Below are 27471 nucleotides of genomic sequence, written 5' to 3' on the forward strand. Positions count from 1 at the left end.
AAAAAGGGTGCTAGCTTTGTGGAGTTACCACCTAGCACCCTTTTCTGCACATAATTGGAATTAAATGAATATAGAATCATAGAATCATTAGGTTGGAAAACACCTCTAAGATCATCAAGTCCAACCATCAACCCAACACTGCCATGCCCGCTAGACCATGTCCTGAAGTGCCACATCTACACATTTTTTTAACACCTCCAGGGATGGTGACTCCACGACTTCCCTGGGCAGCCTGTTCTAATGTCTGACAACCCTTTCAGTAGAGAGTATTTTCCTAATATCCAACCTAAACCTCCTCTGGTGCAACTTGAGGCTGTTTCCTCTTGTCCTGTCACTTGTTACTTGGGAGAAGAGACCGACACCCACCTCACCACAACCTCCTTTCAGGCAGTTGTAGAGAGCAATAAGGTCTCCCCTCAGCCTCCTTTTCTCCAGGCTGAACAACCCCAGTTCCCTCAGCCGCTCCTCATAAGACCTGTTCTCCAGATCCTTCACCAGCTTCGTTGCCCTTCCCTGACACGCTCCAGCACCTCAACGTCTTTCTTGTACTGAGGGGCCCAAAACTGCACACAGTGTTTGAGATGCGGCCTCACCAGTGCAGAGTACAGAGGCATGGTCACTTCCCTACTCCTGCTGGCCATGCTATTTCTTATACAGGCCAGGATGCTGTTCACCGCCTTGACCACTGGGCACACTGCCAGCTGATGTTCAGCCAGCTGTCAACCAGCACCCCTAGGTTCTTTTCTGCCTGGCAGAAAATATCTCAATGCTCTGTGTTGGTCAGCTCTTTGCACACCAGGTAGAAGAACACTGATTTTGGGGACAACAAGAGCAGACCTCTCTTGAGCTAGCCACACAAAAACATCAGTGTCTATCTGGGAAAAAAAGCTGTAGGGTACCTTGGTTACAATCAGAAGAGGCAAATGCAAAGGAAACATGTTAGTGGAAGGCAGCATTTCCCAATAGTTACCACATAGCTGAGAGGAACCAGAGCTTCAACATCCTCCTCTGCCAAACAGACACTGTCAAGCAGCCTTCTCATCCCTCTGCTTTCAGACTGGAGGGAAAGGGAAGGAGTGTATGAGGTAACATTAATATGCAGATTGGAGGAGATGACTCAGCAGCCCATTCCAATTATTTCCAATTAACTCCACCCAAAGCAAAATAATTCCAAGGTTTTAATGCTCTAAGGTATGCCTGGGGAAGTACAGGGAGGTACAGCAATGAACCTGCCATTTCTCACCTGGTCAGATGCAAGCCCTTTCATTCAGGACTTGATGTTTAGCCAAGTTTACCACCTATCTCTGGCTCCTCTTGGCCATTAAATAAGAAAAGCACACAACCCATAATGCTTCCCAGGGCTGCAGAGGCTTCTTAACACTAGCAAATGCTATTAACGTAGTAAAGGAGAAACAGATTGCCTGGGTTGCTATCTCACTCTTTCTCACCTGTTAGAGAAAAGCAATCCACACATTAAACGTGGGAAGGAGACTGCTGTTTTACATACAGTGAGTGAAATGCATCAAGCACAAAGGTTCAGGACATAGAAATAGGGTATTTTAAGAAGGCTTAAAACAGACCCAAAGGTATCTAAATGTGTGCTGGTCCCTTGCGTGGGCCTGAATGTCACGCAATAACATCTGCACACCTGACAAATGGCAGAAAGGAACTTTCTGTGCTATTGCATTTTTCTCTTCAAGATAGATACTATCACTACATTAGTCAAGCTACAGCTGAACTGTCACAGCTCTTTTATTATTATTTACCAAAATGGTTATCAGCCAGATTTGTACTATTAAATTCCTGTATCATAGAATTACTCTAATACCCAGAAAATGCAATATTATGGAAGTACTGTTATTCCTCAGCTTGCTTTTGCTTATCTCTTTTATAAGGCTCTTTCTGTGCTGGCTGCCCTACAGGAGACTACGGAAGACAAGTTGTACCCAGGGGTCTCACCCTGCAGGCTTGGGGGACTGCTGGTCTCACAGCACTGCTCTCCTCAACCAGCCCCCATCCCTTTACACCTCAACCACCCCATCCCTTTACAACTTTGAACCTAAATAATTCAATGCAGAACATGTTTTTAAAAAATGCTTATTTTTTTCCAGCAACCATTTTATTTCCTACAATAGCTGACAGACGCTAGTCCTTTGAGCTGACTCAATGAAGAAAGCACTCACATTTTCTTTGCAGAATACTAATATGGTTCAAAGTTCCTTGACTGAAGCTTATAGAGGCAGTACAATCAGGCCTCTGTAGTGAGATGATGAAGAGAACAAAGTACTATGTTTTGCAAGAGGCCCACTCTTCCACAAACAGAGTGGTCTTGCCCAGCGTTTGTGCAAGACAGGGGATCAGTTCCTGTGATGGAGATACATGGACAGAAGCAGCACAACAAGGCTGCCTCTGCTGAATTCGTGATACACAGCTGGACTCTTAGTTCACAAAAACGTGAAAATCAAGAGCCCTGGGAAACTGGCCTTCAGGAGGTTGCAAGGGACAGCCTTGCAAATCAGTGTCCATACAGTCATCTCCAGGAAGGTCCTGCTTGCACAGGGCTGTCACAGAAAGTAGAAGACATGTCAGCAGGAGGAGAGTCTCCCCTAAATTGCATAAATGCTTATCAAATCAAGGCAACAAGCTGGTCAAATGACAACCCACACCTGAGTTCAAACATAGAATCATAGAATCATAGAATCATTCAGGCTGGAAAAGACCTTTAAGATTTTCAAGTCCAACCATTAACCTAGCACTGCCAAGTCCACCACTAAACCATGTCACTAAGCACCACAGCCACACATCTTTTAAATACTTCCAGGGATGGTGACTCCATCACTTCCCTGGGCAGCCTGTTCCAATTCCTGACAACCCTTTCGGTGAAGACATTTCTCCTAATATCCAACCTAAACTTCTCCTGGTGCAACTTCAGGCGGTTTCCTCTTGTCCTATCACTTGTTACTTGGGAGACCAACACCCACCTCACTACCGCCTCCTTTCAGGCAGTTGTAGAAAGCGATAAGGTCTCCCCTCAGCCTCCTTTTCTCCAGGCTAAACAACCCCAGTTCCCTCAGCCGCTCCTCATAGGACTTGTGCTCTAGACCCTTCATCATCTTCACTGCCCTTCTCTGGACACGCTCCAGCACCTCAGTGTCTTTCTTGTAGTGAGGGGCCCAAAACTGAACACTGAAGTATTCGTGATGCGGCCTCACCAGTGCTGAGTACCATGGGGCAATCATTTCCATAGTCCTGCTGGCCACACTGATACAAGCCAGGATGTCATTAGTCTTCTTGGCACACTGCTGGCTCATATTCAGCTGGCTATTGACCAACACCCTGAGGTCCTTTTCCATCAGGCAGCTTTCCAGCCACTCTTCCCAAAGAAGCTAGTGCCTGTAGCACTGCATGGCGTCGTTGTGACCTAAGTGCAGGACCTGGCACTTGGCCTTGTTGAAACTCATACAATCGGTCTTGGCCCATCAAGCCAGCCTGTCCAGATTCCTCTGCAGAGCCTTTCTACCCTCAAGCAGATCAACATTCCCGCCCAGCTTGGTGTCATCCACAAACTCACTGAGGATGCACTTGATCCCCTCATCCAGATCATTGACAAAGGTATTAAACAGAACTGGCCCCAATACTGAGCCCAAGCCCTGGGGAACACCACTTGTGATGAGCCACCAGCTGGATTTAACTCCATTCACCACAGCTCTTTGGGCCCAGCCATCCAGCCAGTTTTTTACCCATTGAAGAGTACGCCAGTCCAAGCCATGAGCAGCCAGTTTCTCCAGGAGAATGCTGTGGGCATCAATGTCAAAGGCTTTACTAAAGTCTAGGTAGACAACATCCACAGCCTTTCCCTCATCCACTAAGCGGGTCACCTTGTCATGGGTCAGGTTAGTCAAGCAAGACCTGCCTTTTATAAACCCATGCTGACTCAGGCTTAGCTCTAGTGAGCCTGATTTTATCCCTTTTCCCATTCAAATCTTCAAACACGCTTTCAGTCTTCAGTACAATCCCTCCAATGAAGTTTAATTTTCAGCAAAGCCCCATGAGATGATCCTTCTACAGGGATGACTTGGCTTCTCTCCCTGGCCAGACCATCCCCATCCCTTGCCTCAGGACACATTGCATGGCACAGCAAGCTCATTCAGGCACTCAGCCAAAACCTAACCTTTCGACATAAGAGGTGGGGGGAAAAGGAATTGCTTTTTGGCCAGAAGAGATGTATTCTCTCATGTGGCCACCAGTTGCAGGGGAGGAAACAGGGGCCTGCAGCAGACCCAATGCTGATCAGCTCAAACCTCTTTTGAACTCACACTGAGTCACTAATTTGGGTCCAAATGACGGCAGCAGGAATCGAGACCTGCTGGCTTTTTCTGGCCGCTCAGTTCTGGTTAGAATTAGACCATAATAACAGTAATGCAGCTCTAAGTCTCTCCTTCCTTTATCCCTATGCCTAGGCACTGTGAGGCGCAGAGAGGTGAAATGCCTTAGTATCTGCGTGGGAGAGCTGGGAACATCAAGTAGAGGTATTTATCTCCACTAAGCCCTGCTGTGACTAGCAGACCATGCTGTCTTACATTAACAAACAGATTTCTGCAGTGTTCAGATTCTGTTCTCCTGCAGAGATTGCTGCAAAGGAGACAATGGGGACAGAAAGCGCCTCATGCTCTTTAAGACTGCCCCACGCACATGTCCAAATCAAGAGTAAGAAACAGTGAGACAGTTCCTGCCCCCCCGCACTTCACCTGACCACAGTGGTCCTGGCTCCCTCAGGAAATCAGATAAAAGCAGCAGGAAAACTGCCCAGGACACCACCTTACTGGTAGTAGAGGCACAGCCATTACCCAAAAGGACTGCTTAATTTAATGTTGGTTCCAGCCACTGGGGATTTCCTGAGGTTAGATGCTGGTCAATCAAGCCGTAGAGCAGCCATTCAGCACCTGCCTCACAAAGTTTAAAAGCCATCTTAAAACAAAAAATAGAGACTTGTATCAAAGCAATACTGCAAATTATGCTTCCAACACAATTTCCCATGCTTCTCTTTCTTTCTCCCTTTCTGGCACATCACGACCCACATGAAAGCCGAAAAGAGACTGTAGTACCTGGTTACACAAGGGTAGTCCACCACGGTAGCAATTCAAAAGCTTTTTCCATAATCCAGCAAATTTTTTAATCCAGCAGTCTTATTATAGATTGATTGACACATCTACTCATCCCAAAAACCCTCCCTCCACTGCAGCAGAAACTTCACCCAGTGATTGAGAACTTTGCTGTTGCATGTCCCTAGTCCATTAGCTGGAGTTATTACATCCAGCTGGACAGCATAAACCTACAGGAAACAATTTCATTAGGGTCCCATTAGGCTTAGACAGGTTTGTCTTTTTACATGCAAGAGCATAGTGGGGAATAGCTCTGGGCAATAATTTGAATGCATTGCTAAAACCATTATCTAAACTACAAATTCATATTTACAGGCACGGGCTTCCACCAGTCTCGCAGCAGCCCACACCAGCAGTTTGGGGTCTGATATTTAAAGTGTGGTGGTACTGGCTGCAACACTCCTCCAGGTTCCTACAATATCTTTAGGCAGCGCGGGGACACGAGGGTCATTCCCACTAGTTCATACTTTCTGAATAATCCCAGGAAGCTCCCACTAGGCTGGGGAAGGGCTCAAAAAGAGTACATCTTCTGTTGGAAAACCAGCCCTGCTTTGCTTAGTGCTTTGTAATTTGCCTCCCATGTAACTACAGGCCCACCCTGACCCAACAAGAAAGCTTAAAGGCCACCACACAAGATCCTTATTATGCTGATTTAGGGTAACCCTGTATGGAATATGGCACAAGTCTAATGATCCAACTGCAAGAGATTTTGTTTTTTTAGAAGGATAATTCAGTGTATCTGTTCAGCTAAACAGAAAGCCCTGTGTCATAATAAAGCTGTCATGATGTTCTGGAAATACGGTCTCACTGGAGGAACACATTGTAATTTTACATCCAGCTATTTAAGAATATGAGGCCAAGCCCTGAGTGACAGACACTTTGATGAAACAACACATGAATTAAACATAATTATGCTAGAAAAACAGTAAAACAGAACTAATCATCGAGGCCCCCGTGTTGTACCACGAGCAGTGACATTTGCATTGGCACAGGGCATTCCCACCCGGAGAGCTCCAAATCCTCCATGAATATCAGTAATTAAATAGTCTGACTTGCAGCCAGAGGGAGGCAAGTTTTGCTGCCCCCAGTTTTGCAGAAAGTGAGGTTGACGTCCCGCCACGATCTGCGGGAGCCCCGGCTGCCTGCGTGGCCCCACACGCTCCCTCCTGCCTTCACAGGCCGGGGGCTTCCTCACCTCCTCTTTACCCTTTGAAACACAGTGTGCCCTTTGCTTTATTAGGCTTTTCCCACTGGAAAAAATGCTGCATGCTTCAGCTACATTCCTCCCAAAATTCAGACTTAGGATCTGCAGTTGTAGTCTCACTAGGGAAAACTTGATGTATTTCCCCTCATAAAATTAAGATGTAATTTTACATGGGCCTGCCTGCTGTAAATCTGTCTCCATATGCAATGTTCTCCCTATCCATATTTAATCTAGAAAAGAGAATATGACTGGTCTCAGGAAATCTGCTTTTTTCTAGGTTTCCATGCAAGCTGGATCTTAAAACCCTTCTTTATGTCAACAGCAGACAACTGTTTCATAGACTTCATCTAGCAGGGTTGGTAACTAACCTAAAAATGGCAGATGGAAGCATTAAATATTTATTGGACTGGAGTGCATTGATTTCAGAAATTAACACTTTGCAAATTACTTCTGTGTGAACAGTAATTAAACAGTCGGGTACAGTCCAGTCCAGGTTCTGAGTAAGCTGCAACTCCTTTTGTAAAACATATGTGTACATAAAAAATACTAAAGCACAATGAACTAACGCTTCTCTACTGATTTCCATCTGCGCACACCAAATTGCTCTGTGATCATGAATTAAAATTAATTAAAACTTTGGAATGGTTTTCCACATAAAGTTGGAACAGTGGGAGCCCTTGTGGCGGGCACTCAGGCATCACGCCAGTAAAGCTTGCAGGGAGCAGCAGTAGATGATGCATTGCTTAAAATACCAAGGACTCCATGACCTCCCAGTGCTACTAATGCTGGGATTGAACTGGTGATAACAGTGGGATTGAACTGGTGCTTGTAACGGGGGAAACCATGAGAAAAGTGCAACTGATACAGCCAGGTCCCTTGCAGGCTCCACATGTATTCCAGGAGTGCAATCATATATAGCATAACACTGCTATTTGCTTTTGAGCTCTCCTGTTCATGTGGGAATAGATTTGCTCAAGAGATATTGCAGTTTTATTCCCCTAAGCAGAATATTAATCTCCCACTTGTGCTATTGCATTAGCAGTAATGAGACTCACACAGTCTCTTCTTTAACAGACCCTTTTTAAAAGAAAATATGGTTTAACTTTGCTTTAAAAGTAGCTTCCTTTTCCAGAACCACAGACTTTCCTTTCAAACACCGTCCAATATCCTTTCCAGGACTCTTTTCCCATTGACTGTACCCGCACATCACGACCTTATGAAGGTAAGCATGTCCTATTCATTAAGGCAATAGCTGAAGCCTCATTAAAGTTAATGGTCAATTGCACATTAGTGAATTAGAAGCTTTGGGTACCATTCTGCAACCATTCCTTCTTCAGCACAGCCTGCTATACACTATATTTTCTTACCATATCTGGATTTTTTCCATGCTCTGACTACATCACGGCTTTTTTACTTTCTCCCTTCCCCCAAAACATATGTACTTAAAAACCTACCAGAAATGAACAAACCCACCTACACGGGGACGGTGTGTAAATCAGACTCTGAGCTCTTCTTGTGGCTGTGGTGATGAAAAGGCAGAGGCTCCCCACAGACTGTGCTCGGGAATAAGGAGCTTATTCTCATTTTACAGGCAATGCTGGTGGGGGGGGCACAGAGAGGATGCTCTCCCCCTGCCCCAACCAAGGAGTGATCCTGACCCCAGCACACAGCCCATCCCCAGGTACCATCTGGCTGCAGCAATACATTGGGGGGGAAAAGCAGAGTTGGCTCCACAGCAACACCAGCACCCACAGCACAAACCCCAACCGAGGCACTGGGCAGAGGAGGAGAAATCGGGGGGTTCCTCTGGCTTAGCCTGGCCAGGTGAGGACAGGGACTCCTACACTGCTGAGAGCATAGGAGTGGGGTCTCAGGTGCAGGGAAGCGGTGGTACTCTGCACAGATGCAATTAGGAGCTCGGGTGGGTTGCGGATGTGCTGGCAGGGCTACACTCATTTTATGGCGTGCACATGCATGCAGGCTTCTTCTGTTTGCTTTCTCCCTTTCCCTCCCATTCCGAGGTGCAGATTGGTTTCATGTCCCCAAGAGATCCTAGGAGCTTGTGAGTGAGTTTGCAGAAGAAGATGAAGAGAACAAGGCTGCCAGGGGACTTTAATGAGAGCTACTTCGATTCTCATGGTGCAGTTAAGAGTCACATAATGAAACACAGGCTGGTTTGTTTGTTTTTTAATGAGCTCTATTTATATTTGACTTTAACTATCCTCATTCATTTTCTCTGAATCAAACCTCTACTGCTGAAATCTTGTGCATCAGAGTTAATAAAGGGCAGCTATAATCTGATTTACTGCATAGTCACAAACACGAACATACTCGCAAGAGGGGCCAATAGTTTACAGCAGCAATGTTTAAAGCGGAAGAAATCACAGCAAAATTGAACATAACTTCTCAGCTGCCTCACAGAAAGCTGAAGTAATCCCACAGACTTGTCTGGAGGCATTTTTCTTCCATGTTGTTGTAACACCGAGAGGTTAAGGCTGCTGTTAAAGCTAGGTTTGTGATTTGCAAACTGGAAGTTGGTGAAAAGCAGGTGCCTTATCTGACAGATTTCGTCTGGCTTTTAGGGACGCCTGAGTTTCAAGATGTCAGAAAGAGAGGAAAACCAGAGGAATTGCATATGAACCAACTCAAGGAATGCAAGATCCTCAAGCTTTTAACCTTCAATAATGCAGGGAAAAAACCTCAAAATAAATCAAAGGGGGTCATGGCTCACTCCCTATGTAAAGGATTAAAACAAAAATCAGCAGTACCATTCCCTTGACGACTTCTCCTCCTTAAAACAGAGAAGCCACTGTTTGAAACACAGCTAGAAATCTGAAATGGAGGTTTTCTCCTTGCAGGAAGAAATTTTGCCCCATCTTCATATTTAAGCTTTTAAACAAACACAGCCTCATTCTAGAGGAGCAGCTGTGTAATTAAGCAAATTTTGGGATGAACAGTATGATTCAAGAGCAAAATACTATCTTAATTATACACATTAATATTCTGCTAAGAAGATGTTATTGCACAACGAAGGCCACCAAAAATATAAAAATAACAGAGGGGGGTGCCAGTCCAAGACACGGCGGATGACTGCACGATGTGAAAGTGGCTCCCAGCTGCAGAGAAAGCGCCCAAGAGTGATAGATCTAACACCTGTATCTGAGCAAGAAGAGAGTGGCCAAAAGTCATCTGTTGTCAGAGATGAAGACTGAATGAGGGACTCGTGTGTTAAAGGGAGGGTCACCCTGCAGCTGCCCCAGCTGCTTGGGAAGGATTTTTGGCTGTGATCTTTTCTATTTTTTCTGCAAAGAAATGCAAAAAGGAGTGTATTCACAGAAACAGGCAGCAAAGGGAGAACCGGAGGTCAGGACAGGGGGGGTTAGAGAGAGGAGTCTCATTTGCTGGATTGAGCACTGGGATGCCATCCTACTGGGGGGACACCCTTCAGCCCCCATCCACAGACCACCCCGATTGCTGGGAGGTGGGTGAAGGGCAGCATCTGGCCCTGGGTGGCAGATATGGAGCAGCCAGTGCACAGGGGATGGGAGTGGGGCAGGTCAGGAGCTGGGGAGCAATGTCTGTCACTGCCCCAGACAGGACGGAGCACCCCTTGTCAGAGCTGCAGTGCGATCCTGCGCTGCTCTCCCACCTCTAACTGAGGCTGCACTGCAAAACTGCAGCATCAACTGATCAAGAGAGAAAAGAAGGGATTTCCTTTTGGGTTAGGAAGCCACAATGGAGTGTGAAACTCTTGATTCCCCCTATGGACAAAAAAAATAACACAAGGTCTCAGAAAAGCCAGAGCTGCCTTGCTTGTATTGAAACACTGATTTAAAGGGAGTTTACAACTGCACAACGGCAAGAGCCCTCTGGTCTCAGGTGTGCGAGGTGAGGCTGGGGGATTCCTGGCTCATAGCCTCACCGTGCAGCCCTGTGCTCCTGTCAGCCCCGAGAAGTGGGCTCCATGTGTGAACGGGAACTCTCCAAGGAAAACCCAGGTGCTGCAGGAAGCAGGACTGGGAAAGCAAATGCATTGCTCTTTCTGCTGAACGGGCAATGAACTAGCATCATGCAAAAGTGCTATTTGGGATGAGACTGCGGTGCAAGTGCAGAAATGCCTGAGCTGGCTCAGGTCAAGGCTGCATCAAGGGAGCGGGCAGGGCCAACGTACCCCTCTGAGATCCCCACAGGTGAAAAAAGGACTGCCCTCATTCAAATGAGCTGGCATGGTCCCACCTGTCATGGAAACTGAGTCTCAGGGCTGTGACCAACTCCACCCTGGACTGTGACCAACAAGAAAGCCTGCTAATGTCACATATGACGGTGCTTTGCATTTTATTGTGTTTGTGGGAACAAAATGTCAGCCAGCTCTTCAGCTAGACCAGGTTAGAATCACATCTAAATCATCCTGGATAGTTTCACATTTGGTTTTGCAAAATCAGAGCTCAGTGAAGAGCCACAGAGACACGTGTGTTAAGCAATGACAAGGAGAGGATTTAGGAGAGGTTCTTGCCGCCTTTACATTTTTACTTGGAGACCCCATAACATGCCATACGAGGGCATGTAGAAAAACCTCACTTACCCCTCCTGCCCTTTGATTCTCCACAGGAAGCATGAGCTTCATCCCATCTCTCTGCAGCAAAACCATGCCAGGAATATCTGGGAGAAAGATCATTTTCCTATCCCAAGCTGTTTTAAAAAATGATGCCTACAAATGTTTAAGAAATTGGTGTCCAAATGACACGTGGCAGAAACACAGCAACTTGGCTGTCCTGGAGAGAAACGCTCTATTCCACATACAGCAGAAGGAAGGGCAGGTTGAGGACTGAGCTCCCATTTAGCAGAGTCATTTGTCCAAATTCCCATGTCCTACTAAGCCATGGGCCACAGTGGTGAGGAACAGCTGCTCAGTCCCTCTACTGCAGAACAAGTATGCATGCAGAGACAAACTTTGCCTTCAAATCAGTCCCAAGACCCACTGCATGAAGGCTGTTACACTGCACAGGGAAAGCAGCAACATTTTGCCTTAGGGCTGGAATAGCATCCCATTGTCCAGCAACCCCCGTGTCTCCTTCACAAAGCAGAAAACTCACCAGTGGTCTCCCAGGAGCCCAGCACAGGGATGGGATGGGACCAATTCAGTAAGGAGACCCCAGACTTTCCATTTTAATTTCTAAAAGGTTTAGGAAACACTTCTCTCACCCAGCTCAGGAGAGCTTCACCTGCATGCTTTTGACACTACAGAGGTAGAGGAGTGTTTTGGACTTTGCCTGTTGCAGCTCGTCACACACAAGGCTAACAGCCCCAGTGCCTTCCCCTGGGAAGGGGAGATGTAAGGGCACCCATCTCACAAACAAACATTGGATTGTTACTCAACTACACGGAGGGCCAAGGTCTCATTAATTAGCAGTGACATTTACAACAGAGGCCACGAGATATGAGCAATAGGAAGATGGATGGGTTCCAACAGGATTTGGGAGCAAAAAAGGGCTGTGGGGGATGGTTGGGTTTTTTTCTTTTTATTCTGAGTTTTCCCTGTAAAGGGAGACTATTAACATTTGAATTCCCTTTTGCATTAGAACAGGAAAAATTGCAGTCAGTCTTCTGCTGTGTGTCTAAATTGCAAGATGCTGCACACTGCTGAAATGAAAAAGGGACCCTTGGACCAGTCTCCAGTCACTGGACTTGTGTGTGGACCTGAAGGTCACAGATCAGGAGATGTTTTGCTGAAAGGGTCTGGCTTAGCTTCGATTCAGAGGATTTCCAAAAAAATGCAAGAGTCCACCACTTATCTGCCTCTACTGAAGCAGGGCCAAGCTCATCATAAAATAAAACCACCTGCTCTTTCAGACTTTCATCCCAAATCAGAATAAATGTATTTTGATGCTCTTGTGGACTTGGCTCCTTCCACTGTCTTTCATGTGCTCCAGTTGACATAATCAGGCATTCAGATTCCATGGATGAGATCCTCAGGCATTGACCAGTGGGATTAAAATAAAGATTAGTTGAAAACAAAAGCATTGGTCATTCTCTTGTATGCTTGCTGATTTTTGAGCCATTAGGTCACATTCCTTTTATACCTTGCAGCTTTTTTCTGTAACAGAGAAGTATATAAAATTGAGGGGGGTTTAAACAAAAGCTAGGATTCTCATGTAATCCCTTCAGTCCAGCAGCTAAGGCTTTAGGAAGAAAACGAGTTATCAAGAGAATTAGAAAAGCTGCCTCAGTTCATGACTCTTCTCTACATGACAATGCCAACAGCAGAAACAACTCCCCTGTTTCTGAGCACTAAGCAACCTCATTTCTCACCTTCATGCCTACTGTGTTGCTGATCCCTAGGAAAGAGTCTTCAGAATTCAACAGAGAAATTCAAATCTGCTTCCAGAGAGATAATCTACTGGCAGCAATACTGGGGCAGAGGAAGCTCAGTAAAAGGGGAGCAGATCCTGCACTTGATCCCAGCCCAGAAGCAGATCCACCACCACCCTATCCTGATTTGGCTGGGATAGAATCATAGGCCATCCATAACAGGCAGGCCATTATCAGTTTTGAGTCAGCCAGGGCAGCTGCCCTGGGTTAGCTGCAGGTGCAGCCCCCACCGTAATGTCATGGTCATTATAAAGGGGGAAGGTTTGGTGAGGAGAGGGAAGCTCCTGTGGGGATACTGCTGGGGTTCCTCCTGTTCCTTCCTGCTCCAGAGGACGGCTCTCCTGTTGATTGTGATTGCTGCATATTCATTTGACCAAGTATAACTTTGTAGATTTGGTTGGTATTAGTGCTGTTTCATTAGATCTGTTTTCACTTCAACCCACAGATCTCCTTTTCCTGATTCCCCTCCCTGACTGGTGAGGGGTCACTGGGTGACAGAGCAACTGTTATAGTTTAGCCATGGGTACAGGCTAAATGTAGACACGCCTCAACCTCCACATCCTCTCCATGGTAAAGATGGGAAGGTCACACTCATGCTGAGCTCTGAGATCTCCTTTCCTCTCCCCTTCCTAACCTGTAGATTCAAAACTCACCAAGACATGAGTATGCTGTTAGGATAGAGGGTGGAAGGGTTAACATCTGCAATCTGCAGTGCCCTGAGAGGCAGAAGGACACTTAGTGTATGTCTCTGACAAGTACCCTCCGTGGGCAGGGAGACACACTCTCCCTTTATTTAAAACCCTTTTAAACTAAGTCAGAAAACCCCATCACAAGTGGTGTGGTTTTCCAAAGCATAATGCATCATGCTATGACCCCAAAAACAGCTTTCCTCTCTCCTTTTGCCATCCTGCTAATCATGATGTCTGGGGCTATAAAAAGGCACAGCACAAGAGCATGTCTCTCATTCTGATCTGCTTCTGTGTTTATAACCATCGCTTATTTAATGACACTTAGGAAGTGTTACCAAGGAGACTATTTGCATCCTGCATGATGTTGCTAAAGCAACACTACTAAATTAGATGCAGCGCTCTTAGCCTTCACCTACTGTATTCGCATTGCTATTCAAATGAAATAGTCACAGGCTTAAACTATATTTGGGTCATTCACTCATCGAAACACCTGAAAATAGTCCAATGGCAGCAGCTACGGAGTTCCCCCTTAAATCTAGCACATCTAGGTCTCCATCTCTTACGTGTATTTCTAGCCCGCCTGTCAATGTGACCTGCAGACAAAGCAAGACATCTTTCCTTTCATACTATAACCTTCCTCCACAGGATGTTTTTCCTATATGTTTGGCTTTTATTTGAATACATCAGGAGATTTTAACTGTCATAAATAATTACAGAATCTTAGCATTTGGTGGAGCACAGCAGAAGGCAATTTGTAAGTAGCATTAATTTTTGAGGCACAAGATGGCTCAGAGGCACTGGAAATGCGACAACTTGCCTGTAGTTTATGGGTCAGCTGTTCATCCTCATCCTGAGTCTTGGTTCAGCTATAAAGAGTCACCATTCAAGGGCTTCAAGATGGCCCATGGAAAGATTAAAAAGCTAAATAATGACTAATATGGTAAAATACACATTAAGGAGGTGTTAATAAAACTGAAAGGTTTTAAAACTATTAAGAACTAAAAATAAACTATAAACAAAAATAAAGGCCGGGGCTATTTTAGATGAAGATACAGAATAAATTAAACAAAAAAGCACAAAAGACTACTGGTAGGAGGGAGAGTGAGCAAAAAGAACCTAGAGGGCTTGTTTGCAATGGTTTCCAAGGCAAGTAACAGCTTCTCTAGAGTTTGGACATCTGTCAATATCGTAAAAAACATACTTAAAATTAAAATAAACCCCCCTCCCCCTGTGTTAATGTAGAAATACGGACAACTGTCAGGAACTTTACAGCAAATATTACAATTGCATAACAACATATTATATGCAGTTGTACATATACAATAAATATAATTTAATTGTATTCTTCATGATACCAAGCAATGTCACAAGCAAAGACACTGGGCTCGAACTCAAGTATTCTGGTGCAAATCTAGAGCAATGTATTATCCCCACAGCTTTCTATTCTGACAGTCTGAGCAGTACACTTTGGACAACCACACATAATAATAAAATACCATCCTGCCAATACCTAGCTGGAACTCTCCATCGTTATTTAATATGTTTATTCTAAAAATAACTCCTGCTTTTAACACTTTCAAATTTAACAGATAAACTCAGGCAAGGACATAAATACTTGGCATCTGTCACTAAATTCAATCAGCTCCCTGAATCAGAGCAAAAGCACCCTATTCCAGCTCCGCTTCAGTGAATAATATGGTTTGCGTGCTTCTTACTAATAAATACCTGCTTTAGCTCAGAAGGGCTACTAAAAAGCACACCTGGGAGCATTTTACTATATATAAAACCTGTGTTCCAACAGCAAATTTGATCTGCCTGTAGAATCTAATCACAACAAGGTAACTCTCCTTCCTGCTGAACAGGCCACAGCACAAGAAAGCCCACGTCAAGAAAGCATTTCACCTACCAGTGCTTGTAATTGCTTATGCCTGGGAATTTAAGCTGAAATACCAGAATCTGGGCTGATAAAGAATTTGCTAGCAGTATCAGGCCCCAGTTCAGCCAGGCAGGTATGTCCTTTGGCTCTTGTGATTTTAACAATATTTAAGGATGCTTTTCAGATGGCTGCAAGAGACAGAAGTGCCCAAATGAGTGTGTCAGTGGTAGCTGAACGCCATTGCCTCCTCTCAGAAGGATGCTGCTGATGCTTTGCTGATCAGGGAGTGGGGAATGTGGGCAGATGGAGGTGAACGCCTGCTCAGTTGCATTGCTGGACTGGGAATACAAAGGGAAGCCCTTGAGTCCCAGCATCTACCTAGAAGTCAAAACTGGATCCCAAGTCCAGATTACATGAACTCTGCAGGAACTGATGGATGTAGGACGACTGTGTTCAATAGATAAATTGAGTCTTCTTCCTGCTGAACTGTTCTGCAAAATATAAATAAAACATTTTACCTCCCTAGACATCAGCCTATTTTAGGACAAAGGGATGGCACAAGCTCTTTCCTGCTTCCCTGCAACAGCTGCGGTGAGGCTCAATTCCTCAAGTTTTGTCATTGCTTTACCTTCTGCACGATAAGGTATGATAGAGGCATAGAAGACAATTTCTGTAGTTGACCATGGCTGGCGAACACATGTGTGCCCACCACCACACTCCACTGCACTGCCTGGACGTGTGCTGGCATGGTGCTTGTGGAGGCTCCTCCAAGCCACATGGTGGGGAAGCCACCCTGCAGCAGGCGAGCAGTGCTAGGGTTTGAACAAACACTCAAAGTCTTCCTAACTCCCCTCATATAGCAAAAAGAGAATGGTTCAAGACTCGTGGGGCTTCAGATCTGCTATACTCCCTCACACTTCCTCCCATGGCCGCCACAAGAAAACTTTATAAAGTTTAGAAAGTGATCTGCAGTCCACTGTGGGAAAGGGTTATTCATGTCCATGCCCAAAGGCTGCAAAAGGTCATTTTTAATTGCCCCTGCTCAAGGGGAGCTTTCCCAGGACTCAGCCTTCCTCGCTGACTTCAGGTGTACCACGTGAAACGGGCTGGGGAGGACTCCAAGGAAGGGTCAGAAACCAGCAAGGCAGAGAGAGAGGAGAGGACGTATCATCCTTGCCACCAGCCAACTCCTCCTTCTCCCACAGTAAATAAGATCAAAAGGAAAAAGAGATTTTCTCTGTACTAGCTATGCCTCTGTGAAATTTCCTAAGGACTTTCTGTTGGTTTTGGATCAGGTCCTAGACCTGTGTGGACAGAGCCCATACTGTATGATGTGTCTGGATAATTTATTAGCAAAAGGGTTCCATCTGCAATCAAGCATGTAGAGCACCTTATTAAAACATGCCCTGCTCCATATCTGACCCAACGGAGTTGGCACGAAGAAGTTCTCACCACACCCTAAGAAAGGCCGCTGGACTGCGAATTATCATTACTTCCCTCATCTCAGTTCCTACATGGCCTTATCTAAACTATGTCATAAATCTTCTGGGTTTTATCTGAACTCTCCCCCTCTTAGCGACATTCTGTACTTCTGAATAATGTTGTCTCCATATGAATTACAAGGGGCACAGCAATAATGCTCCAGCAGAAGCAAGGGAAGCAGTGGGAAAATAGCTAAAAGCTACACTGAACAGTTTTCCTACTTGTAATCTTCTGTCATATTCCGAGTTGGAAGATTAGATAACGAGACTATTTATAGCGGCACTGCTGGGTGTGTATCACAAACCTTTACTGTAAGGCCACAGCAAGTATGAAATTTTAATTTTGCCTGCCCCTTCCCAGTGTCACAGCTTTGTTTGCAGCAAAGCATTTCTGCTTTCACAGTGGGGTTCTTAATAATTGATGTAGCATTAACATTTCCGAATTGGGAGTTTACCCTCAGTCTCCATTCCCACCCATCAGTTGATAATTTTTCCTCCTGGGTTTCATGTTGGATTGACAACCAGAGACTCACAGTATGTGCTCAGCCACCAAACACACAGAGGGTGGGCAAGAGCAACCAGAGCGCATTCCATTCACTGCTACAGGTCCCACCTGCAGGACTTCTCTGGTTGGAACCTCAAGCTGCTTTTTAATCTCTCTGCTAAGTCCTCCAGTACATGCCAATAGGGTCTGAGAAAAACTATCCAAACGAAATGCACTGAACACCAGATGATCTCCATAGGCTGTGAGGCATCCAGCAGATGGCAAGAACTTTCTGCCACAACTAATGCAAGGCAAATTTCAAGTGGAGGAGCAAAGCTCTCAGCTGTCAGTACTTATCACTTGGCATCTCAACTCTAAACCTTTAAAAACAAAAGGTGTTTGTGGATTTAAATAGCAAGAACTTTTTGCACCTTTATTTTATTTTATGCCTGTCATTGTTGAAGGGCTGTACTGTTAAAACAGGTACATTAAATGACATACAGAGATGGGAGTGGGAATGCAGAAATCTAGTACTAACATTAGAGGTTACCCAGGTCCCTCATGTGTTCACTACATTTTTTAATAAAGGAAGTAAATTATTTCAACTACTTCTCCTCTTCCTGTATTTGCTGAAATGCTGCAACATAATCCATTAGTGAGGCACATTTTCTCTTTACCATTTTCTACCACGTCTATTCAAGTGACTCATGTAATACACAGATTCTGTTTGCAACATTTACAGTTATTTGTATTCTGCCTTCTACAGTGAATCAATATTTCTACAGGAAACCATCTCTTTCCTTCCTACCTAGTAAACAATTACTAAATATAAAAAAAAAGGTATTCATCATGGACAAAATGGATCCTGCAAGACAGATAGATAGATAATATTTAAAAATGCAATGGCACCAGTTTCTCAAATCAAAGAAATCCTGAGTAATACCAATACAATTAAATGCTATATTAAACAGGTATTCCTTAAGGAGGGGATTTGAACTAACCTTTTGATGAAGACTTGGAATCTGTACAGTAAATAAGCTCTGGATCTACAGCTGTTTGGCTTATCTGGCAAAAGCCTGTCCAGTAGCAAGTTAAGACTCTGACATTAAGCTTTACATTAGATGGTGTTGATGAGCGCAGCAGAGCACAAAACACAGTCACGTCTCCATCCAAGTAGCAGTTAAAGGGAAATCAAGCAGAGCTTATGCCTAACAGAGGATAAAAGATGATCAGTGGGGTTTTTAAATCGTATGTTGACATATGGGAAGTCAATGTAAATTAGAATGAATCAAGCATAGCATGATTACTTTTCTTCTCACTGGGTCAGGACGAGCTACAGTTTTCAAGTAGGGTGAAGCCAGAGGGATGTCCAGACAGGGGCTGCTCACAAAGACTTTCACACTCCCATTCAGCTCCCCAAGTAAGAAACCATTACCCCAAAAGTGCCCCTGATTAATTCCACTGGGACAAAGGATCCCAGATTTCCAGCTCTGCTCAGTGTCCCATGGTCCCTTGAAGCCAGGCTCCTTCTTTGCTACCCCACTGACTACTTACTGGCACTGGCTAGTTACAGAGATGCTGAGCCATTGCTTTGCTGAATCGATCTTCTCAAGTCCTGATGCTAGACATAGGATGTGTTCCAGCCATATCATAAAAATTATGAGATCAACAGTCAATATGGAATCCCTGCATATACCCGTGCACATGTGTGAAAGCCCACACATGCAGGAACATCTGGAAGTGTCAGTGTTACCAGTGTGAAACCCAAATACTGAATACAAAGAAACAAAGAGAAGAAGGAGACTCTGCAAGCAATGCCAGTACTTCACGATTTATTTTGTCTAAAATTTTATTACTGTTTTTCAAAAAAATGTTTACATTAAGTGGGTTTTTTAAAACTAAAAAAACTGCATGGTATTTTATCTGTGAGGCTGGCTGAGAATTATTAATATTTACTTTTCAGAGTTTTACATAAAATAGCCCTGAGGTTTAACCTGACAGTTTTCTGAGAGCTGAGAATCCCTCCCTATGCATCAGCAAAGAATTGAACCGAGGTGGACTAATGGAGAATTGTATAAACATAATACCACCATGGCATCCTGCGCCCTATAATTTTAAAACACAATCCTATTTTAATCCTGAAACTGGAAGGCGAAATAACCAGTAATATAAACACGAAGTAGAATCTTATATACAACATGTTTTTATCAGCTAGAGATCCCCAAGAATGAATGGAGATGAAAACCTATGCCACCTCAATTCTAACCACAAAGTTGCACCTACCCAGACATTAGTATGGATAAGCATCCAAGTATCTGCCTTTCTCCCCAGCTACACAGTTAGCAATACCCTAGTTAGCTGGGTTAAAAGGTAGCTCAGGTTAATGTAATACATGTCACAGTCACAGCAGAAACTTTAACCATTGCCAAACCCTAACTTTCAGTTAAAATTCAGCTCTTGTCCCCAAAACTACTTTGGGATTTGTCAGTTCATGCCACAGAACAAAGCACCTGCACAGTGCTGTGATTAAAGTAAGAAACCGCTTTGGGATTTGGCAGTTCGCAGCACAGCACTGAGCACCTGCACAGTGCTGTGATTAAGGTTAATCTTAGATCAACCATTGCTGGGTAGACAACACAGAGACACAGGCGTCACAGACCCACTCCTCAGGACAGTTCAGAATTTCAAGACAGACCAAGTCAGAGCACACGTAGATCCCCAGCTTGAAATAAGTAGCCACCATGAAGGTATGCACCGTAAGTAAAACAACATGTACTTATGTACTTGCCACGGGCAACAATTTCAGCGATGCAGAAGTAGCTGGTTCCTGCAATTATCCTAGCAGCAGTAGGTAAGAACAGCTGCCAAATCCGAAATCTTCCAAGCCTCTGTATTAGAAAACTTCCCAGATACAGGGATATCCACAAAAGCTGCTATTTCAATAGTCTAGGAAACAAAATGAAGTGGGGGCTACTTAGGCCCCTGTCACTCAGGAGGTCAATTGTAAGCAAAGAGAACCGGCTTTCCCTTACTCCAGAAGAGCCCACAAATGCAAAAGCACTTTTATTTATCAAAACCTCCGGGTGCAGGAGACACAACCACATTCGAGAAAGACGTGATGGGAGCTTGCACAGGGACCTCGTCACAATCCCTACTGTCTCCCAGACAAAGCCTAGATGTCCTGTGCATGACTGCGATGCTGCCATGGCAATGACCCACTCTGTAAACACCCAGGCAGGGATGTTCATGAAAAAGAGGGTGGATCTAGCTAGAGACCAGCCAACATCAGAGCAGGCTCTATCCCTCCATCCATCACTGCAATGTCTGAACAACCCAGCTCCACCTGTCACTGGTGTGGAGAAGTTTTAAGTTCTCATTTCAGCATTATCCTTACCTGTTGAACATGTGTAGCCTTAGGAAGGTGCCCTCGAGAAGTCCATACAAGCAGGGTGAGTGGGTGGGCTTTGTACGTAGCACAGTATATAACTTCAAAGAATTCCTCTTTCATGACCTCCTCCAATCTCCCATAAAACTGCACCCATTTTAGCATATGTAACATCCACTACTAAGGAGTTTTACAGAGCTACTAGCCACTGCAGATGGCTACAACCTCCCTTTGTTCAAAAGAAGCTGAAATCTATCAATTTCATCTGATGCCTTCCTAATTCTTGTACTGGAAGACACAGTGAAGAGTGGAGCTCTGCCCCTTCTCTACATGTCCATCATTTCCCATCCCTGTTGTCCCTTTTTCCAGAGGTAGGAGTCCTGGATTATTTGATCATTACTGACATGAATTGAATCCAGACTTTGGACTGTCCCTGTTGCCCTCCTCTGAACCTTTTCCAGTTTTCCTGTACCTTTTATAAGATGGTAGAAGGGAAATAACCAGAACTACACACAATATTCAGATTTATACAACAATCTAATACAGCCTCTATTTTCTTCTGTTTGGCTTCTCTTACAATTTCTAGTATTTAATTTGCTTTTTTAACTGCTACTGAGCCTTGGACTAATATTTTCAGCTCAGTCATCCCACTGATGTTTTGATTCCTACTAGTTTTCAGAAGTAGCTTTTCTTGCCTTTGAGAAATAGAGCATCACCTGTTGGCAAAGCACCACACGATTTCCTGGGAAATTTCTGACAAGCTGCAGCATTACCTGCTCCACAAAGAGGCTTCAGCACCTTATGAAAAGGATGATGGGAAAGGAAAAGTAAGATGGATAAATTGCTGTGTTTGGAGCACTGGGCAATTTAGGCAGTTTAAATGCAATGAATCAAAGTTCAGTTGGTTGGGAAAAAATCCAGTGCTTGGGAGAAGGTCATATAAACCTGAGAATCTCAGGCAGGAAAATCTTCATACCTACAATGCAGACACACTGACAGGTCAGAAGGAAACAAGCACAACCCAGGACAGAATGAAAGCAGAAGGGCAGGAAGCAGAAGGCATCCTTCAAAGCCTTGAATGATGAAACTTCTGACTCTCTAAGGCTGGAAGAAAATTAAATAGTACTTCAAAGAAGAACCAATGACAGCAATGGCAGCTGACATCATCTCACTATTGGCATCCCCCTGGTGCACTGCTTGCACCCCAACTTCTAATCCCCATGATCATCCGCTGCTGATGTCGTTTTACTCCCCACTTAGTTTTACCTAGCCAGTGCACAAGATGGAGCTGGCAGCAGGATAGTCTTTCCTATCAACAACATACAATTATTGAAATGCCTACACCAGCCAGATTACTATCTTCTGCATGTATTTCAGAAGCTCATAAAATACCAATGAAAGGAGAAAAAAAGTCTGACATATTTATGTGTCAGTGGGATATAAAGTTTGGAATGGCAACTGCAGAAGTGCAGGCAAAGATTGTGTAATCATGACTGGTATCCCCCATGGGCCAGGAAAAGCAGCAAAGCCCCTGCGTCCTTGGTAAAGTGCTGGACAGCAGGCTATGTGTCTGGGGGCTTGTAGCCAGAGCCTCGCCCATCAGCAAACCATTGCTGACCCTGCTTCAGGTTTCCTAGCAAAAGGAGGGACTAAGATGAACTGTTCTGCCAAGGTGCCAGCCTGCTCCATGTGATACTCTGGAGATATAAACCCCAAATCATCCCACAAAGATCACCCAGACACATGAGCAAGAGCTATGTGTATGAATGAGCAGTAAGCACAGGGGACCATGGAAGCACCCAGCACAACATGACTCAGATCTTGACGGGAGCCTCCAGATGCCACTGTAATATAAATAATAAAGAATAACCCATGAGTAATCAGCCACTGCTGAAAAGAGGATTTCTGACTAGCTTGGGCTGTCTCTGTATTACAGCACACGCATTCTTTTGCATAAATATCACAGGTGCATTAACCCATGAGAAAATTGACAGGAAGAAATCCTGCTCGCTGTCACTCACTGTGGAAATCTACCTTTCAAGGCAAGAGGAGGCTCAGGAAAGAGCAGCAAACTCGAGTAGGAGGCTGGAGGAAAGGATTTGAGAGAGGAGACAGTAATACTTCTTAGCTTTTATAATGCAATATTGATCTGCTGTCCACAGAAATGGCTAAGCCTTCTTGAAGCCGAGGACATGGAGACAAGTGAGCTGCTTGCCCACAGAGCACGGGAGGTGGCATTCAGGTCCTGTGCCTCACCTCTGGCCCATGGGCTAGCAAAAACTGCATTACTAGTACTCTGGACAAGTGAATCTGGGAACTACACAACAGCCCTAACAGGGTACACAGCCCACACATCACAGTAGGCAGAGCTAAACACAGCCAGCAAGGCCGAGCAGTAACTAAGGAAGGAATGCAACAGCCACAGAGATTTGGAAGATGCAACACTAGGCAAGGAGGGTACCTTAACAAGTTACACCAGGATTAAAAAGAAGAATTAAGAGAGGAGATTGATAGACTATCTTGGAATAACCGTGGAGCAGGGAGGTGGGTTGAACTGGGTATGTGTTTCTTGAGAAATAATAGAAATCTGCTTGGTGGGAACAGTTCAAGCCAGACAGCCCTGGCACTAGTAAATAAACAGTACACAGAGCCACTGATGCAAAGGTTGATCTTTTTCATCACAGAATCCAGGAGATTAGATATGGCTGGAGTTTTCTCACTCAATTCCACTCCAAACAGCCATACACACCTTGTTTGACAGTTATCATAAACCACATTTCAGAGAGGGTGGACAGCAAAAATTTCCAGGAGTTTATCTGGCTGCATCGTTAAGGAGATTGTTACCAGATAATCATAGTCTTTTGCTCAGCATTAAGAAAGTACACAATGGATCACCTTCCATCACCCCAGAGAAATAGCCATGTCTGGGGAAGAGAAATACTCACAGGAATGCTGAAAATAATCTCACCTCAGCCTTCCCATCATGACATTACCAAGTGACAACCTCTTTCCAGCCATGGCCCATGACTTTAACAGCCACATCAGGACTGTGGCATCTGATCAGCTGCAGTCCTGGAGGACGTCTTTTTCCACTGACCTTAGTTTTCACTGTCTCCAAACCAGCCAAAGCCTGCAGGTACAGCTGTGATACCAAAATCTGAACTAGTAATCCAGCCATGACATACTGCTTTTGGAATAGGTAATTTGAAGGTGCTCACATCTAGCAGTTTCTAGTGAATAGAAATGTGAAGTCCTTCTATAAAGGGCTGGACATACCAGATTTTAAAGTACCATCCTACTCTGAAAGCAACTCTAAAATCATCAGCCCAGGGTTCCAGGTCTACTGTTGCAGGCACCTTCAGTAAAGACCTGCCCACTTCAGCTACCTGGTTTTAAAAATGCAGCTGAAGTCTGAGAATCAAGTTGGGTGCCTTCCTTCTTATGCACAACCATCAAAAGCAAAGCAAGTATTCTGCCGCCAGTCTTCAATGATATATCTCTGTATTTTGCCTTCCACACCACCAAAAGTATCACATGGTCTTCAGTAGATTTCCTTAACTAAAGGTGACCATTTTTAACAGGACTAACGGGTATAAAAATTTTCAGTACATGTGGGCAACAGCTCTACTGTTACGGAGGTCTTGTTTCTTATATAGCAGAGATGAACTTGTGAGGTTCAGGGACTGACTTCAGAGCTCCCACACCACCTTGGGAACCTTAATGCAATCATAGCTTCTTCTTTAGCAGGAACAAGCCTAAATCATCCCTGGCACCAGGTTAGGAAGAGGTCATCGGAGAAGAAAAGTACTAGATGGTGTCCAAACTATCAAAGTTCAGTATCCCTAATGCTGAGCCAGACACTGTGGGAAGAACAACTGAGGACCTTCAATTAAAACACACTTTACAAAACGTTAAATGGCAGATATGTAACAAAACTCTGTGACATTCATACTTTCACTGCTGTGCCTCCAGACCATTTTACAGGAACCTGTCAGATGCAATCAGACTTGTTTATCTGCATTTAAATGTAGGACCTGAGGCAGTCTGGTTTCAAAAAAAGACAGAAAAGGCACATATTGTCCCTGGCAGTTGCTTGGTTTTTACAACAAAGGCAATGCCTTGTTAACTCTGTACTCCAAATCAAAATTATTTCAGTGCTCTGCTACATTACAGTCTTGAGAACATTTCTGCTTGCTGCCTCAGCACAGGTAGAAATTCAATTAAAATGGAAATTAAAGGAAGAAAGAAAGAAACAAAGTGCTATTAGCACACACCCCACACACCCCCAAAATCAGATGATTCATACAGAGCATCTTCAAAACCTCACTTAAGCCACTGATAATGGATTAAGTGGCAGTGTCCCTTCTGGCTCCAGTTTATAAATTCTTATCTGCTTAAGGGTTGCTCCAGAAAGATTTCCAGCTGACAGCATGATTCTTAAGAGACAAATGCTCCCTGGCAGTTTACAATTGCATACCAACTACTACAGCATCGCATCTGCCTTCATGCTTGCACTGATAGAGGATGATGGTTCACTGTTTAGGGTTCAGCATCCTGTTCCTTGCAAGTCTAATTTTAAGCACAGCCATTATCTGGGCTGAGTTTCTGACTGACTTTATCCATGACAGAGCATTCGGAACATCTCCTTGCATGGCCATTAAAAAAGCCACGATATAATCATCTTTGGTTCACACAACTGTTCCAAATCATCCAAGTACAGAGGAAGGGAGCAGAGAGGTTTAACAGAAGGATAATGCAAGTATCAGAAAATCCTTCAGTTGCCCAGCTCATTAACCATTTCCACTCCCCTAGACCATGCCCAAAAGTATCCCAAAGCTCAGCAAAAATGAGCGTGAACAGCAACATCCCTATTTTCCACACTGGTGGCTGCAAATTCTGCAACACACTAGTGAAGCTGCAACAAGTTTTGATCATCTGAAATGGCTGTGGGAGCAGCACCTTCCCTCATTCCCTGCTTACAGAGAGATGTCTGACATCCTCTGCCCGCATCATTCAGCCTTTGGCTGTGAAAATGTGCTTAGTGAAGAGGTAGCCAGGTAGCATTGAACACATACGGTCTGTACTGCTGCCCAAGGAAAAGCCTTCCAAGAATGACAGGTTATTTTCTGCTACCACCCTCTCAGCTTACAGCAAAAGGGGGCAAAAAAAGGGCAGGGACGGAGAAGACCTGGGGCAGTCACTCCCACTCGCCTTACAGAAGTCATCCCCATCCAATTTGGTCATGACAGTGCCCCAGGATTTCAGAAAATTGACTTCATCCTTATGAGGAACAGAATAACCACGTAAGCTGGACAAGGACCCCAAATACCCCCTGCCTTCCAAACAGGACTGACAGTCCCACGCACACAGACACGTTCCTGGAGCACCCAGAAAAGACGCCAAAGCAAAGCTTCCATTCACCAAGAAACACCTGGGGACTCGTTGGTGGTCCAACACCGACATGTTGTCCCTTGCTTTGCCAGGGTTCCACTGCCCGGGGAGACCTGTGCACCCACCAGCCACCCACGGGGCACTGCCAGGGAAGAAGCGGCAGGGCTGGGAGCAGGGCAGGGGGGCCCACACCGCCACAGGGGTGACAGACATGGAGCCATCCCACCCCGGGGTGCCCCGGGGAACCCAAACTGTCTCGAGGTGCCTGGGGTGCTCAGGGAGTCCAACCCGCCCGGAGGGCCCAGGGAGCCCACCATGTCCCAAGGTGCCATGAGTCCTAGGGATCTCATCCCGCTTTGGGGTCCCTGGAGTGCCCAGGGCTTGCGTCCCGCCTGGGTGCCCATCCCACCTCGGGGTGCCTGGAGCACCCACCCCGCTCCTGGCTGCATAGGCGCTCCGGGTGTCCCAGGGTACCGCGGCTGCTCGTCCTGCCGGGGATGCTCAGGGTGCCCGTCCTGATAGGGGTGCCGGCCGAGCCGTACCTTTGAGGTGGTGGTGGCGGGCGCGGTGCAGGCGGCCCTGGCCGCCGCGGGGCAGCGCGGGGATGCTGGAGAAGCGGCTCCCCATGGCGGCATCCGAGCCGGGCCGGGCGGCACCGCGCAAGGTCTCTCCCCGGGGGCTGTGGCGGTGGCGGCGGCGGGGCGGGGGGCGGGCAGCTCTCTGCCGGCGTCTCCCGCGCTCACGCCGACGCCGAGAGCCCCGCTCCTGCCCGCCGCCCGCCCCGGCCCATGCCCCGCGCTGCCGTCGCCCTCCGCGGGGCCGCGCCGGCTCCGCTCGGCTCCGTACGGCGGGGCGGGGCAGCGGCACCGCGGCCCCCCCCGCCGCGCCCCGTCGCCATGGAGACAGTTGTTCCGCCCCCGGGGGGAGCGCCACCGCTCGCCGCCCAGATGTGCCACCGCTGGCGCGACAGGTAGGGACACCCGAGGCCCTCTCCCGACACACACGCACCCCCCTCCCCAGCTCGGTGCCGGGCACACGGACCGGGGCCCCGCGGGGAGGGCAGCCGCGGCCCCGGCCCTGCTTCCCGGGGTAGCGGCGGTGAACACAGCCAGCCTTCCCCCGCCCCCCGAGCACCCCACAGCTCAGGCTTCGCCTTAAACCACAGGGGTGCTCAGGACGACACACCCCGAGGGGCAGCCGCAGGGCCAGGGCCGTTATTGCCCTTCCCAGCCCACGAGAAAAAGCACCTCGTGGAGCAGTGCACCTCCAGCTCCCCGGGAGGATGCTAGGCTGGACCTCCTTCACACCTTCTGGCCCCAAACCGGCTTCCCCAGGGCCAGCCCAGTGCCCTCCGAGCAAGGAAATTTGCAGCTGACTCCAGAATCCAGGCCCCTCAAAGAAGCCACATCATGTATGAACATCCACCCAAG

At 46.0% G+C, this 27471-nt stretch overlaps 1 protein-coding gene across 1 annotated transcript in view; it reads right to left on the reverse strand.

Annotated features, from left to right (window-relative positions):
* NEURL1 (neuralized E3 ubiquitin protein ligase 1) overlaps positions 1-26668 on the reverse strand; it is a 160710-nt gene extending 134042 nt beyond the window's left edge. The window contains exon 1 of the mRNA XM_086466980.1: positions 26584-26668. Within this exon, the coding sequence (XP_086323106.1) occupies positions 26584-26668 (85 nt within the window). The remainder of the gene's footprint in view (positions 1-26583) is intronic.
* Between the last annotated feature and the right edge of the window lie 803 nt (positions 26669-27471).

The sequence above is a fragment of the Leptosomus discolor genome, chromosome 6 (assembly GCF_034619465.1).
Source record: "Leptosomus discolor isolate bLepDis1 chromosome 6, bLepDis1.hap2, whole genome shotgun sequence".
NCBI classification, from domain to species: Eukaryota; Metazoa; Chordata; class Aves; order Leptosomiformes; family Leptosomidae; genus Leptosomus; species Leptosomus discolor.